The 16337-nt window shown below is 36.7% G+C and overlaps 1 protein-coding gene across 1 annotated transcript in view; it reads right to left on the reverse strand.

Annotated features, from left to right (window-relative positions):
- MTREX (Mtr4 exosome RNA helicase) overlaps nucleotides 1-16337 on the reverse strand; it is a 133354-nt gene that overhangs the window by 3396 nt on the left and 113621 nt on the right. The window contains exons 23-25 of the mRNA XM_024765343.1: nucleotides 14295-14400; nucleotides 11154-11210; nucleotides 9823-9985 (exon numbers count right to left, since the gene is read on the reverse strand). Coding sequence (XP_024621111.1) covers nucleotides 9823-9985; nucleotides 11154-11210; nucleotides 14295-14400 — 326 coding nt within the window. The remainder of the gene's footprint in view (nucleotides 1-9822; nucleotides 9986-11153; nucleotides 11211-14294; nucleotides 14401-16337) is intronic.

The raw sequence follows: 16337 nt of genomic DNA on the forward strand, positions 1-16337 counted from the left end.
AGTAGGGTCAAGACTGACATCTCACCTCCACATCTACACACATCTTACAATAACCCTGGCTTTCTTATTATAGGAGAGTAAAGTAATGTTTATAATAAGACTTAGGCATCAAGGAAAGGTGAAATAAGGCTGAGCATGTTTCAAGAAAAAAGGGTTAGAAAAGGGTTATATCCAACATTTTCTGAGTACTTACTTTGTGGCAGGTCTATATGTTTTTTGTAAATTTTTTTGTTTGACCCTTACAGTTCCATGAGACAAGTACTGTTATCCCTATTTTACAAAGAGGGAAAAGAAGCTCAGAGAAATTATAACTTGACCAAGGTCAGAGCAGGGAGTATGTGATGGAGTCAGGATTTAAATCTAGACAGTAAGATTCTACAGCCTAAGCATTTAACCGTATTATACTACAGTACCTCACAAAAATGATTTATCTATATTTTCTATAATAAATGTATTACTTTCATAAATTTCAGTTTTAATTAAATTCAGTTTATACATTTAAAATAATCGAGAAAAAATTGTAAATATTTAGTAAGATTTTCAGGTCATACTCTAAGCTCCTCACTTCTGTTATAAATCTTCATTGCCAGGTAATGCCAAAGAATTTGCAGTAATGGGTTTCAAGAAGGAGGAAGTAGTGGAAATTGGCAAGTAGGATCCAGTCACAAAGAGTCTGTTTTCTTAATTCGGCAATCAGAGTAATGACTTGTGATAATTTCAGTGAAATGGGGGACTAGGTTACTATGGCTCAAGAAGGAAATGCGAGGTAGGGAGTTGAAGATGGTCTATTCTCGACTACTCTTTCCAAGCCTGGCTTGTGAAAGGATTGAGGGATTGAGGATGATGATGACAACAAGATAACTTACTAAAAAATGATGGCAGCAGCTAACACTTACTGACTGCTTTGTGCCAGGCACTGTACTAAAGGCTCTACATGCATGATATTAACCTCACAATACAAGATAAGAGCTATTATTATTACCATTTTATAGCTAAGGAAACAGGCACAGTTAAGTAACTTTCCCAGGATCATTCATCTAGTGAGTGGGTAGGATTTAAGACCAGGATATATATGCTCTTGCTCTTAAACACTGTATGTTATGTTGGTAGCTGGAGAAGACATGGATGAGAAATATAAACATATTCATATGCTAAAATGGCAGCAGAAAGGACGTGACTCAAGACTGCAAAGGTGCAGAAAACAGTGGAAGGTGGCCCTGGAACTGAGTGCAATTTCCTCTGAAGAGGAAAATAAGGGAAAGAATATATGCCATGAATTTCTAGGTTAAGACAGGCCTAGTGGCATCTCCCTTTCCTCTGAAGGAGTGATCACCTAGAAATCTGGGGCAAAGTTGAGGTAGATGCTTAAGAGAGCAGTGAGGATCTGGAATTGCCTCTAAGAGAAGTCCCAGAGCCAGAGAGAAGTCCTGCATGGAGGACATAGTCTCTGGACGTGGACCAGGGATTACATGCATGATGTTAACCTCACAATACGAGATACGAACTATTACTCTTCCCACTTTATAGCTAAGCAAACTAAGTAGTAGATAGCATCTACTACTTGAGGGACTGTACTAGCAAGCTGTGGGCAAGACTACATGAGGTAGTGTTCAAAGTGTACCCAGCTGGTGCTCAACAGTCTCTCCTTCTCCTGCTACTTCTATTATTACTAGGTTTAATGTGATTCTGAGGTTACAGACTGTGGCTTTTGATGACACCAAATCATACAATTATTCTCCAGCAGAACTCTGCTGTGAAAGTACAGGAATAGAGAAAGTGAATTATTAGACTGATCCAGGTTGGTGGTGCATAAGGCAGATGGGAAAACAAGAATATCAGTTGCTTCCTAATTCTCTCTCCATGACTAGAAAAAAGGATGTGGTTCAGAAGGAAAGTTCTCTAAGCAGTGGCTGTGTCCTCTCCACAGCAGGTCTCCAAGAGAATGAGGAAGCAGCTATGTGATATCTACCTGGTGTTTACTTCCTGTTACTGAGACAACTCATTCTGACACCAATAAACTATATTAAGATTTTGAAAATTAACAGAACAAACGCTGCTTCTTTTACTAGCAACCTTTAACAGAAGAAAATAGTGATTTCACTGAAGATGTTGTTTCCAAGTAGGAGGAGACTGTCGTTAGCCACATCCAACATTCTACTACCATTTTACAAATGAGAAACCCTAGAGGTGGTTAATGCCTTTCAGGTTCAGGTTAACAGTTTTACATCTAGGTTTAGAAAAGAAATCTGACACCCTCACTGGAAATGGCAGAGATAACCGTATTAGCCACCCTTTACAGCAATGGCTTCCCTTTAAACTTTGAGGCTAAGAGTTCATGGAAGAAGAATCTTGGACCTTTACAAGCTGAAACCTTTATAAAAGTTGAAGATACTAGTTTGTTTTTGCTGTGACCGTGGCTGAGAAAATTATGAACAGTCAGGACCAGGGAAGGAGAAAGCTCAATTAATGGCCTAAATGAGGATGAGGAAGAGGGAGAGGGAGGGGGAGGGGGAGGGAGAGAAAGCAGGTCTGAATGGCATCTGGAGGACAGTTACCTGGATGAGACAGGATAAAAATGCACAAAACAGCCTGAAGTTGCAATGGGGGAAAGGATGGGGCTGAAATCAAAACCATGAAGCAAACACAACCAACCAGCTTTACAAATATGGGTAAGAAGAGGATTAGCCTATTCCCTAGGAACAGGAGGCTGCCAGATGGACACCAGCCACTGTAGGATCAGAAGGGAGCATCTCCTAGCTCCACTGGTAATTTCATGACTTGAGAAATGGACAGCACCTTTATCTCTTCCCCTGGATGAGTGTTGCAGCTCCTACTCCCTCTTCCATTGGGCCCCCATGTGCAGGCATAAGCAACACAACAAGGGCACGTAAGGAGCCTATCCCCCACCCACTGCATCCCAGGAGGAACGGTGCTCCTCTACTGCTTAAAAATCTTTTGATACCATTAATGCAAATGCTAGTAGGAGCACTGGTGAGTCTGTTTCAGTCCTGATTCAAACATAAGGTTCTGGATGGTCCATGTGTGATATTTCTGTATTAGGATAATCACTTGTAGACCCTAAGTTTTATCTTTAAAGGTGGTATTTCACAAACTTCAGTCATTAGCGTATCACTCATTTTTGCTGTAACACTTTTAACTTAAGTAAATGAAAGCTGCTCACTTATTTTTTATAAATAGGCCATAATTATAAAAACAACGGTTACAAAAACAAAACAATGCTATCAATTCCAGCTAGATACTATTGCCAACAAAAAGTTGATCACCCAGACATATTATAGGCACCTCAAACTCAACAGTTCCCAAAAGTAAACTCAATACTTTCCTTCCAAATCATTTCTATTAACATATTAAAAACTTTAAGTTTACTCTTCTATAAAGTGGAGATAACAAGAATTCCTATACCTAATGGGGTTATTGTGAGAAATGAATGAAATAATGCATGTAGGGTACTTCACAAGTGTCAGTAACACAATAGGAGCTCAATAAATGTTGGCTATATTTGTTATTTCTGTTCTCAGGTGCTAGGGATGCTGAGCTCCAGTCTTGCTCTCACTGAAAAAGGAAATACAGTAGCAGTAACTTCTGGGTGTCTAGAGACAGGGTGGGGGCTGGAATGGAGAAGGTAATGAATATCGCATGACTCATGCAGCCAGATATTAAATGTGTATTTTGCAAACACTTCTATTTGAAGAGAATTAAATTAGGTAATGGTTAAAAATGTAAATATATATAGGACTTTAAAAAGGAACAGAGTGTATTTCACAGGTCATTTAGAATTGAAAAGAAATCCTTTATAAAACTGCTGTGCAGGGCATCAGAGAGCCAGGTACCCTGGCTCACAAACTCTGTTTTGACTGATTTCAAATGTGTACTGGGAATCACAGATAACCTGATATTGTTTTGGTATTTCTACAAATTGAGAAACTCATGTTAATAGCCAGGATCTGCAAAAGCTATCACAGACCCAACCACATGAAGTACATTGCTAAGATAAGCTAAAGAAACTAAATGCACATCCGAGCAAGCAAACACTGCCACACTTTGTAAGCACTCCCACTCAATTTCTGGAAAATGAGTTCTGACAGTTTCAGATGACATGAGAACAATTAAGAAAATGAGGCCAGGCGGTACAGGGTTGCACATACAATGGCTGTGGCTGCTGACCTCAGTCTTGGCAACAAATCACCGTGTGTGTACAAACACTGTCCATAGCTGCCTGCAGCGTAAAGGGGATGAATGAAGCCTACCGTGAAGAAGTGAATTACCCAGCATACTTCCTACCTACTGCAGTTCTCTGTAATACAAGGGTTCTCCTTACTCCCAGTTTTGGAAATCATTCCGCCTCATCAATGAGGACCACCTAGATTAAGTGTTAGATAAGAGATACAAAGCTATTACCCATCCCCCCAGGCTATCTGAAGCTGACCAGAAACAGAAACATACACACTAACAACCTAACAGTTTGTTACAAATCTTTTTTTCTGGTCTTGCCAGAGTGTAAAGCAAAACTGAATTCTTACTAGTCATTGCCTTTTTTTTTTTCTCTTGCTGTATGTACGTGGGCCTCTCACTGTTGTGGCCTCTCCCGTTGCGGAGCACAGGCTCCGGACGCGCAGGCTCAGCGGCCATGGCTCACGGGCCTAGCCGCTCCGCGGCATGTGGGATCTTCCCAGACCGGGGCACGAACCCGTGTCCCCTGCATCGGCAGGCGGACTCTCAACCACTGCGCCACCAGGGAAGCCCTAGTCATTTCCTTTTGAAGAAAAATTGTGGTAAAATACACATAAAATTTACCACTTTAAAGCATGTACCCCAGTGTCACTGCCTGTTTTTATCACAGTGAAATATAATTCACATGGCATAAAATTCACCCTTTTAATTAAGTGTACAAATTCAGTGGTTTTGGGTATATTTGGAATTGTACAACCATAATCACTATCTAATTTTAGAATCTTCTTATCACTCAAAAAGAAACCCATATCCATTAAGCAGTCACACCCCTACCCCCTTCCACCTTCCCCCAGCCCATGGCAACCACAAATCTACTTTCTGTCTCTACAGATTTGCCTATTCTGGACATTTCACATAAATGAAATTGTACAATAGGTGGTTTTTGTGTCTGCCTTCTTTCACTTAGAACCTTAATCTGGTCAAAGTTCATCCATATTTTAGCATGAATCAGTACTTCACTTTTTTTTTTTTTTACAGTAGAATACTGTCCCATTATATGGATAATACACAATTTATTCACCCACTGATGGACATTTGAGCACACATGCTTTAAGGGTAATCTTATAAACATCAGCCTCATGAGGTTCTTAAACAACACCATTCTAATTGAGGATGGAAATCAACACATTTCTTTATCTGGAGAGGTATTTATTTCTACCTCCAGCTTTCTGGCATTTGCAAAAGTGGTTCCCCACAGTTCACGCCCTGAATCTGACTTAAAACTCCTATCTAAGTGGTTATTGAGGCCTGAGGTTAGGATCATAATTATATTTTCCTGCAATCATTTACCACTAGATCCCAGCTTAGGCTGAAAACATTCCTGGAGGGCAGAGACTGTTGCTTGCACTGCACCCAACACAATTCCTGATCCCACTAGGGTCTCAGTTAATTATTCATTAAATGGGTAAGTATCAGGTACTAATTCCTAAGTCATTTAGTACTAAAACTGTGCCAAACTTTAAACACAGAACAGATACATATTAATAAAATGTTACTCTACTATTATTAGCAAAAGTATTTTAAAATAACAAATCCATTGGAAAATCCCTTCTAATACTGATGTACCGTCTCCTAAGAAAGGGTAAAACTATGCTAGTGGAAAGGCAGTTGAGAAGACCATGTGGTGGGGGCAGAGAGTAGGAATGTGCCAAACAGCATTTGCTTTAAAAATCTAGGACAGAGACTTCCCTGGTGGCACAGTGGTTAAGAATCCACCTGCCAATGCAGGGGACACAGATTTGAGCCCTGGTGCGGGGATGATCCCACATGCTGTGGAGCAACTAAGCCCGTGTGCCACAACTACTGAGCCTGCGAGCCACAACTACTGAAGCCCATGTGCCCTAGAGCCTGCGAGCCACAACTACTGAGCCCGCATGCCACAACAACTGAAGCCTGCGCGCCACAACTACTGAGCCTGCGTGCCACAACTACTGAAACCCGCACGCTGTAGGAACCACGTGCTGCAACTACTGAGCCCGCACACAACTACTGAAGCCTGCGCACTCTAGGACCCGCGAACTGCAACTACTGAAGCCTGTGCGCCTAGAGCCCATGCTCCACAACAAGAGAAGCCACCTCAATGAGAAGCCCACACACTGCAACAAAGAGTAGCTTCCGCTCGCTGCAACTAGAGAGAAAAGCCTATGCAAAGCAACAAATACGCAACACAGCCAAAACCAAATCAAAACAAAAAAACCTATGACAGGCAGAAGTACGGTAAACACTTTCAAGTACAGTAAACACTTTCAAGTGATAATTCGTCATAGGAGCTTTCCTGATGACATGTGCTTAGTGGAAAGCAAATCCTTCATGCACAGTGAAGACTACAATATTGTTTTTGTATAGACAGAAATAAACAGTAATGGCCCTGTCTAGGTTACAATGGATCTACTACAATGGATCAGTAGACTGAAACCCCGTATCTGTATGGGCTATAGCCCATACAGATTATTTTTAATTGTTATCCAAATTTAATTGATGGAAATAAGAAACGATTATATTCTATCATTTTTTCCAGGGTGATAACAGAGGCAATAATTATTTATGTGAAGTGTTCAAAATTCCTCAACTGAATCACAGTATAAACTCTTCTCTTACATCAGACATCCCCCAAACATATGGTGTTAATCATTACAATGTTAACTAGCTCCAGCTAAGGTTTGAAAAATACTTAAAACTACTCCTGAGGCTCATGACATGACATGATCAGACACTTGACCAGAGCACATTAAAAAGTTCCAATGCAGTCATTTTCTGCCTGTAAAAATAAAGACACACTATACTATGGGCTAGAGCTTTGATTATAGTATTTTTCCAATTATATAAAGCATGTACAGTAACAAGATGAAGAGAGAATGGCTATTCTGAAATGGACGAACTAAACAACATAGTAAAAAGAAAAAAAGGGGGCTTCCCTGGTGGCGCAGTGGTTGAGAGCCGCAGAGCGGCTAGGCCTGTGAGCCATGGCCACTGAGCCTGCGCGTCCGGAGCCTGTGCTCCGCAACGGGAGAGGCCACAACAGTGAGAGGCCCGCATACCGCAAAAAAAAAAAAAAAAAAAAAAAAAAAAATCGTTGTGGCAGGGAGACACCATATGCTTGGAAAAAAATATCCTAAGTAAATCAAGGTTCTCAGTTATTTTTTTGCTATTTAATTATATAATTGCTTTTATGAGCTTTCCCAATTTTAAAAAGAAAAGGTATAGCTGGTATAATGGTACCATGAAAATTGTGTTGATGTTAGACCCAATTTCAAGTTATAAACTGAATCCCTCAATTTTTAATCTTAGATTTCTCAAGCAAACTGTGACACTGAAATAACCTCAAGGAATTGAAATAGATTTCAGGAACTGAAACAGATTTCAGGAATTGCTAGTATGTTGTGGAAAACATCAACTCATAGGTGGCAGAAATACAAACCGTCAGGACTTCCCTGGTGGCGCAGTGGTTAAGAACCCGCCTGCCAATGCACGGGACACGGGTTTGAGCCCTGGTCCGGGAAGATCCCACACGCAGCAGAGCAATTAAGCCCGTGTGCCACAACTACTTAGCCTGCGCTCTAGAGCCCGCAAGCCACAACTACTGAAGCCTGTGCGCCTAGAGCCCGTTCTCTGCAACAAGAGAAGCCACCGCAATGAGAAGCCCACGCACTGCAAAGAAGAGTAGCCCTCACTCGCTGCAACTGAAGAAAGCGCGTGTGCAGCAACGAAGACCCAACGCAGCCAAAAATAAATAAATTAATTAAAAAAAATACAAACTGTCTTCAATTTAGCAGTTTAGGATTTATCTGCCATACTGCGGTAACTTTTTCATTTAAGTACAAAGAATAGAAAAATAATCCACAAAGATAATTTTATAAGGCTTCCTATATTTCTAGGCCTATTGTCCCTTCATTTTTCTTAAACAAAACAAAACAAACAGTGCACCACTATTGTTTTATGCCATTGTGTTCGCCTTCTCAGAGAAGCAGATATACAAATATGAGCTATTATATTAACAAGTTGTAGAATTTAGGCATAGAACAGTAATTAGTTTCATTCTTATGTTCCCAAAAGAAGTTAGACTGAAGAGTGGTGATGCTGTACTTGATTGCCTTTGTGTGTCTGAAACACACAAGCTGTCATATATCTATCTGGGTTTCTTCGTGTTAAGCAATGTTCACAGGTGAGATGAGGATGTCATGCTCTCTTCTCACAGCCTCAACAGTAGCTACCCACCATCAATTATTATAGACCTTCTTACCATTCCTACAAGCATAAATTTTCAGTGGATAGAGATGGTATAATTTTAGGTAGTATTTAAGAAGTCTCTAGGTGGTCCAAAACTCAAAGATAAGGTATTATGGTTCTTAGATGAAGTTATCAACTATCATGTGCTTGTAGTCACAAAGGCCAGAATTCAAATCATAGTGCCATCATGTAGTACATACACCTCCATGACCTTGACTAAATTATTTACCTTTTAAAAATCAGTTTCCTTGTGCAAAGTGCAAATAATGTCTACTCTGATGTGCTACTTTGGTGATTAGATCTAAATTATATAAAATGCTTATTAGCTCAACTCCTGGCACACAGTAGTTACCTAATAAATAATGACCATCCTGGTAACAGAATACAGTATTCAGAAAAAGATTTTGGGACCATAATACTAATGACCATTTAATGGAGGCTTAGAAATAAACTTTAGGGAAAGGACTAAAACAGCACACCATAATTAAAAAATAATATACTATAAACTATAATATTTAAAACCTTAACCCATTAAAATTCAATGTAGTGAAGTAAAGGCTCATAGTTGATTCTGTTGCAGAGATTCATAAACTCAGTAATCTATTAGTCTTTAATAATATTGGGTAAAAAGCATAGTATACAGGGTATGTTAAAAATATAATTTTTCTCAAAATAAAATTTTAAATGTTCTTATAATAAATATCTATGAAGTCCAAGCTCATTTATTTTAATTTTTAAGAAAGTCTGGTGCAAACACAATTCACCATTATAAATATCTACAATCTGCGTAAGCCAATCTTTTTGCAATGAATACAGCATTTCTAAATATGGTTTTCTTTAAATATTGTGCTTATTATTTGCTTCTTGTAATTCACTTATAATTACTCCTTATATATTCCCTTTACCTTTACTTCTTCATTTAAAATTTTTCTTCAGTTAACAGTTTTGATTGATTTTAGAAATGCAATGATGGACAGCATATTTAGCTCTGCTATTTTTTGGTGGAATTGCATAGCAAGCCATTAGGTTATTACTAAGAGAATAAAACCAAAAGTAAAAATACCCACATAAATAGGCCTTATTGCCAAAAGTAAAAATACCCACATAAATAGGCCTTATCTGTGATTGCAGAGACTCTGGCACAGGATTATAAACTGTTATAATGAGCAGACTGAGCTTATTAAATAATACAAAGGATTCGTGGAGAATATTTTTGATTTACCTAGGCAGAAGATTTCCTTTTATTATCAAAAATTAAAATATTATTCTTGTTTAGTAAATCAATGCCATCCTAAGTATATTTCTTATATCAGAAAGAAATATGTGTACAAAATTTAACCATACCTTCAAAGACATCTGTCATTTTGCAGATATGGGCAAATGTAGCTCCAGTTGCCCAGGTATATATTACATCCATTAAGTGAGGTTTAAATGAGCTTAGGTAAGTCTCCTCATCAATTTCCAATTTGGCTTCTGCTGAAACTTTTGCAATTCTTTTAGCACATTCCTTTGAAGATAAAACATATACTTAAAAAATTTCTTACTTATGATCTCCCATATCACTTTTCCTTTAGGTTTCCAAAGTCAGTATTCTACAAGGTTCCTTTTTCTTCCTAGGTAATAAGCCTGCAATTTGGATATTCTGCTTCTAAGTAGCCGCAGTGCCTGTTCCACTGCTGAGTAATCAAACAGCAAAGTTTTCCACTACATTAATTAAGAAAAACATATCAAGAGCATGATTTTCACCCAGTAATACCTTTTCTACAAAAACCAAAACTCTTCATTAAAATTACTAAACAGTAACATTTAACTCATCTCTAATTGTTTCATTAAGAAAACAAAGACAATAATAACAAGCCAGACTCAGAGAAACATAAATCCTATGGCAAAATGATGCTTTTTCTCCAACAATGCTTTAAAAAATGTAAATCTTAATATTTCCTTTTCCTTACAATAGGAAGTTAGATTTCATTCTTTTCTCCTTGGTAATCAAGAAGGTCAAAAACTCCTGGGCCTATTAAGACTTCCCTGATTCTGGAAGTTTAAATTTCTTAGTAATATTAAGGAATGTTAAATGTTACATTAAAGGGGTCTTCTTTTATGATTCACTTTTCATTCCTCTCTTGCAGTGTCTTATAGTTCATCTTTCCCTGTCTGTCTAATGTTGAAAAGATAGATAAAACCATTCTTCCCAAGAAAAATAATAAAAGAGACCAATTCATTACTATAAACTACTGTGGCTTTGAGGATCCAGAAATAAATCATTTCTTAGGCTAAAACAGATTTTAAAACCTGATTTTAAAATTTGTTGTAAACTGAGATGGAAAAATATATAAAAAATTAAGCTAACTAAATCTATCAAGATGCTATTCTTAACACCAAGGAAAACGATGCAGACACTGAACTGTTGGTATAACACCATGCAATGTTAAATCTGTACTCACAGCAACTCTATATAACTTAACATTTTGGTGAGGGAGAATGTCTAATTTTTAAAAGAAAAATTACAAATGATGTTATTAAAACAGCAGTAAATGACAAGACTAACATCAAATGATATATTTAATCCTGAAGGAAGCTGTCTCTGTGGAATAATAAATATTATGATTAGACTGTCACAAATGTTTATTTCACAACATACTATTCATAAAATATGTAGTTCAAAAAAATCTTACCTGCATTTGACGAAGTGGTCCTGCTAATTGCTCTGTTAATTTGGGCATCTCACTAGACTATGAAAGAAAAGGAAGATTGTATGTAAAACCTAAGTTTAAAATGCAGTGTATACTATCTGCTTTTATAAACAAAACAAAGTTTTCATGATATCCATTAATTTCAAATTATAAGACCTCAGTCATTAGCATTTAGAGTTTCTAATCAACTTAGTTTGTGTAAGCAAAATTACCACTCCTCTCATCCTGAATTATACTATTCTCTTATATTTCAGAGGAAAATATTACACTGCTAAATTTGCAAAGTGTGCTAAACTAGCTATTTTCTGTGACCATAAATGGAACTGGAGAAAATATTGTAAACATGCATAGTAGTTTAGTTACATCAACATTTATAAACTGTTGTATCATACTTTGATTTTTGAAACAGTTTGGCTTCTAGGCAACTCCCACTCTGTGGAAATTAAAAATCTTGGATAAAGAACATTAGAAAAATGCCCTCAATTTTAGTTTTACCCAGATATTTCTAGCTCTCTAACCACTTTTAAAATATTTAAAAGTTTAGATGAGTTTCAGTATTCTTATTATTGTCTCCCCACTAGTGAAAAGTCTATCAGTTTCTCAATTAGAATAATAAGAGTTTCAGGTCTACTACTAACTAGTCAAATAAACTTGGACAAGCTGCTTGAATCCTGTGTGTTAGTTTCTTACACCGTCAGAGAATAAGTCAGGTCCTCAAAACCTATAGACTTGTGATTAGAATAAAGTTATTATTAAGGAACAAATTTTGACAAAGATAGACTTACTATACAAAAATAAAATTATTACAAGAAAGGTATGTATGTATATATGTATGTATATATGTGTGAGACAATTTAAAGTAATTATAGGTAAATTTTTAAAAAGCAACTATAGGTTAGTTGCAATAGATCTGCCTTTACTTTGAGCATCAGTATTTATATAGGACTTGGTTTTGATTTGTATCATGAATGAACTCCACATCTCAGTTTAGTGAAAAGTACACAAGTACATGTCTTTGACATTGTGTCCATTCACGATCAACAGTTACTGATCTCTTCCTCTCTCCTGGTCACTGTAAGTAGAAGGCACTGGTCCTGATGTAAGTAAGCTATGTTTCATTTTACCAATATTCTCCTACCAGGTGAGTGCAGTTTGTTCCCTATCTCTCTTTCAGGTCTCAATTCAAATGTCCCTCTATCAGTGAGGCCTCTTCTAATCATCTTACTTAAAACAGTAACCCCAGCCCTCGCAACAATTTCTATCTGCCTCCTCTGCTTCACTTTTCTCCAAAACCCTCATCACCTTTTGTCATAATGTGTGTATTTCATTTCTTTATTGTTTATCTTCATCAACTAGCATACATGAAAGTATCATGAAAGCAAAAGTTTCTGCTGTCTTTCTAGTGTCTAGGTATCTGCACTGTACATAGTGGGTGCTTAATAAATATTTGTAAGATACTTAATATTTATATTGTAAATACTGTGTAATCTTTAAATTACTTCTAATGATACAAAAAATAAGGGGGCACGGTATTAGAAACAAGCAGCTTTAAAACAGAAGGTATCAGCATTTATGACAAGTATCTTACTATATTTACCTTCCTTTCTGGCTAGAAAACATACTTTTAAAGTATCAACAGAATTCCATGGTACTTTCAGTACAATTACCCATTTTGATGTTGAAAGGCACCACACCACAAGAATTGATGACACTACATATAACACAGCGGGGCTTCACTGAACAAATCTCAACTACATTTAGTGACATCTTGCCCCAAGATTTAAGAGTTGTGTTTTGGCTAGGCCCAACTCCCATGAAGAGGTAACATACATGGCCTCTCAGAAGACAGGATTTTTTTACTGCCACATTAAAAAAAAGCACAGTATAAGAAATTAGCCACAAGACAAAGTCTGACACAGGCAGAAGATCACCAATCTCCAAATAATTTCTAAACCTTATATCTGTTCAAAGAAAACTGGACAAACATTCTAATAAATTATCTTGGAAATTAATGTAATAAAATTTTGAACCTAAGGAAAACAACAGCCAAACATAATATTTTGTAAAGGAATGCATTCCTCACATGCAAATTAAATTACTTCATGGGTGCACAGCAGGCATTCTTACGAGAGCATAAATCATTTTTGGATTACTGTCCTATTTGTTATCATTGCCACTGCAGTTGTAATTCTGATCTGTAATCAGAGAGCTGAGAGAAAATACCTACCTACTCCAATAAGTTATGTATTTGATCTGATTAATAAATAAGGAAATAGTTAATGGATAAACAGATCAACAGCAGAACTGCAAAACAAATTTGTCTTACACAATTTACTCTTTTAAAAGTTAAACTAAGTGTATATGGTAAAAGGTTCTCTAAAAATTTATATAGTAGCAACATTATTTTTAGAAGGTAAATGTGCTTGTCTTACTCTTATTTTGCCAATTTTATAAACAATGAATAAAGTTTTGAATTTGAAATGTGAAACATGCATTTTACTTTTAAAATAAATCATACTGGCTTTTGCAATAAAGTAAACGATGATAGTGTCCTTCTGGTCCATCCAGCATTTCATTTTTTGATTTCTTAAGAGCTGGTGAAAGTCAACTAACTACTCGTATGAAAAAGTTACTGCCAAGCCAGTGATGAGAATCGTATGGCCATTATCTCAAATCTTGCCAATGAAAACTAAGACTTCAGCCTCTAGTACAATCAGCTGCCTCACAGTTATTCTCCATAATTGAGAAGAGGAATGTTAATTCAACCTCACTCCCTTTTCATTTTTACTAGTTTTGCCTAATTTTACCTTTTCTTTTTCCTTCTAGACTGTCTGACTAAGCTAGACCTTCAAATAATGCACTGGGTTATAGAGCAAATTTTTAACTTGGAATCTGATTAATGATGATTGTCTATAAATAAAATTCTAGTTTACTTTCTTTTCTGATAATATACATTTAATTATTTCTCTTACTAAATTTGGGTTATAGTTACACTGATTTCTAATAACATTACCTATAATATGTAAACATGCAGGCATATTTTAAAAATTAAAAAATCCATAATAATATTAAATTATAAGACATGTAAATTAACAAATAAGATGTGCTAAACTATTAACTCACATTCTCTTGAAACACAAAGCAGCTTAGTAGTGCCGTTGCCTGTTCTGCTGATAGGTCATTGAAAAGGCCATTAAACATCATCTCAGTTAGAAGGAGTTCATCAGCACTATACCGCCATAAACAAACAAACAAAAAAGAGTAAACTCCAAATGTCAGAATATAAAAACACGCATATGTACCCACACATCCTTAAGATATAGTTTTAAATAAAATACGTTATTTGAACATAAGGACTAGTCAGTGAGAAGTGACAAAGATTTATTTAACTAAGGAAATGGCAGGTCTTTATATTTACCAATATATGAATAATAAACGTGAAATGGGTGTTTCTTATAAAGAGCCCATTCTAGCAAATACCAAAATGCAGATATTCATTGAAATAAAGAATCATTTCTTAACTTTCAGAATACCAGAAAAATTAGTCATTAGCATTTATTACCTAGGTCCAAGGACCTTTTAAATGGTTTTCAACTCAATTATTTTACAAATAATTTAAAAAACAGACAATGAAAAACAACTTTATAGAAATCTTAATTAGAATGTACCCACAGCAGACACATTTTATTCAGTTTCCTAGTGCTGAGAATGTTATAAATTGCTGCTCATTAAGACTGTTATCTATGAATCCGGAGTATACCCATCTAGTAAATACAATTTCTGATTTCAAACATATCTATAATAGGTACTAGCTTATCATTACTTCTGTTTCTTCTTGCACTTGCATTGTCAAAACATATTACTGACTCCAGATTTTAAATACATCTCTTTTAGGTTCTAGCTTACCCTTACTTTTGGTTCTTCTTTTGCATCATCTAAATACAGTATTTTACTTTTTTTTTTTTTTTTTTTTTTTTTCGGTATGTGGGCCTCTCACTGTTGTGGCCTCTCCCGTTGCGGAGCACAGGCTCCGGATGCACAGGCTCAGCGGCCATGGCTGATGGGCCCAGCCACTCCACGGCATGTGTGATCTTCCCGGACCAAGGCACGAACCCGTGTCCCCTGCATCGGCAGGAGAACTCTCAACCACTACACCACCAGGGAAGCCCTAAACACAGTATTTTAAAAGACTATGACAAATCGTAATTTCACTGAAGAGAGAAAGGTTATCTTCTTTGCTCCATAATTGTATTTTCACATTCAGATTTTTAAAAAATTTTTATTTTATATTGGAGTATCGTTGATTTACAATGTTATTTTCAAGGGTACAGCAAAGTAATTTAGTTATACATATATCAATACATATATCTATTCTTTTTCAGATTCTTTTTACATATAGGTTATTAGAATATTGAGTAGAGTTCCCTGTGTTATACAGTAGGTCCTTGTTCATCATCTATTTTATCTTTAGTAGTGTCTATATGTTAATCCCAACCTCCTAATTTATCTGCCCTTGCCCCCCAGCCCACCTTTCCCTTTTGGTAACCATAAGTTTGTTTTCAAAGTCTGTGAGTCTGTTTCAGTTTTGTAAATAAGTTCATCTGTATCATGTTTTAGATTCCACATGGTGTAAGAGATATCATATGGTATTTGTCCTCCTCTGTCTTAGTTCACTTAGTATGATAATCTCTAGGTCCATTCATGTTGCTGCAAATGGCATTATTTCATTCTTTTTTTAACGGCCAAGTAATATTCCACTGTATATATGTACCTTATCTTCTTTATCCATTCATCTGTAGATGGATATTTAGGCTGATTCCATGTCTTGGCTATTGTAAATAGTGCTGCAATGAACACTGGGGTGCCTGTATCTTTTCAGAGTATGATATATGCCTAGGAGTGAGACTGCTGAATCATATGGTAGCTCTATCTTTAGTTTTTTTTTTTAAGATTTATTTTATTATTTATTTTATTTATTTTTGGCTGCATCGGGTCTTCGTTGCAGCATGTGGGCTTCTACTTGTGGCGTGTGGCTTTTCTCCCTCTAGTTGTGTCGTGCATGCTCCAGGGCGCGTGGGCTCTGTAGTTGTGGCATGCAGGTTCCAGACCACATGGGCTCTGTAGTTTGCAGCACGCAGGCTCTCTAGTTGAGGTGCGCAAGCTCAG

The sequence above is a fragment of the Neophocaena asiaeorientalis genome, unplaced genomic scaffold (genome assembly GCF_003031525.2).
Source record: "Neophocaena asiaeorientalis asiaeorientalis breed wild unplaced genomic scaffold, Neophocaena_asiaeorientalis_V1.1 scaffold198, whole genome shotgun sequence".
Lineage (NCBI taxonomy): Eukaryota > Metazoa > Chordata > Mammalia > Artiodactyla > Phocoenidae > Neophocaena > Neophocaena asiaeorientalis.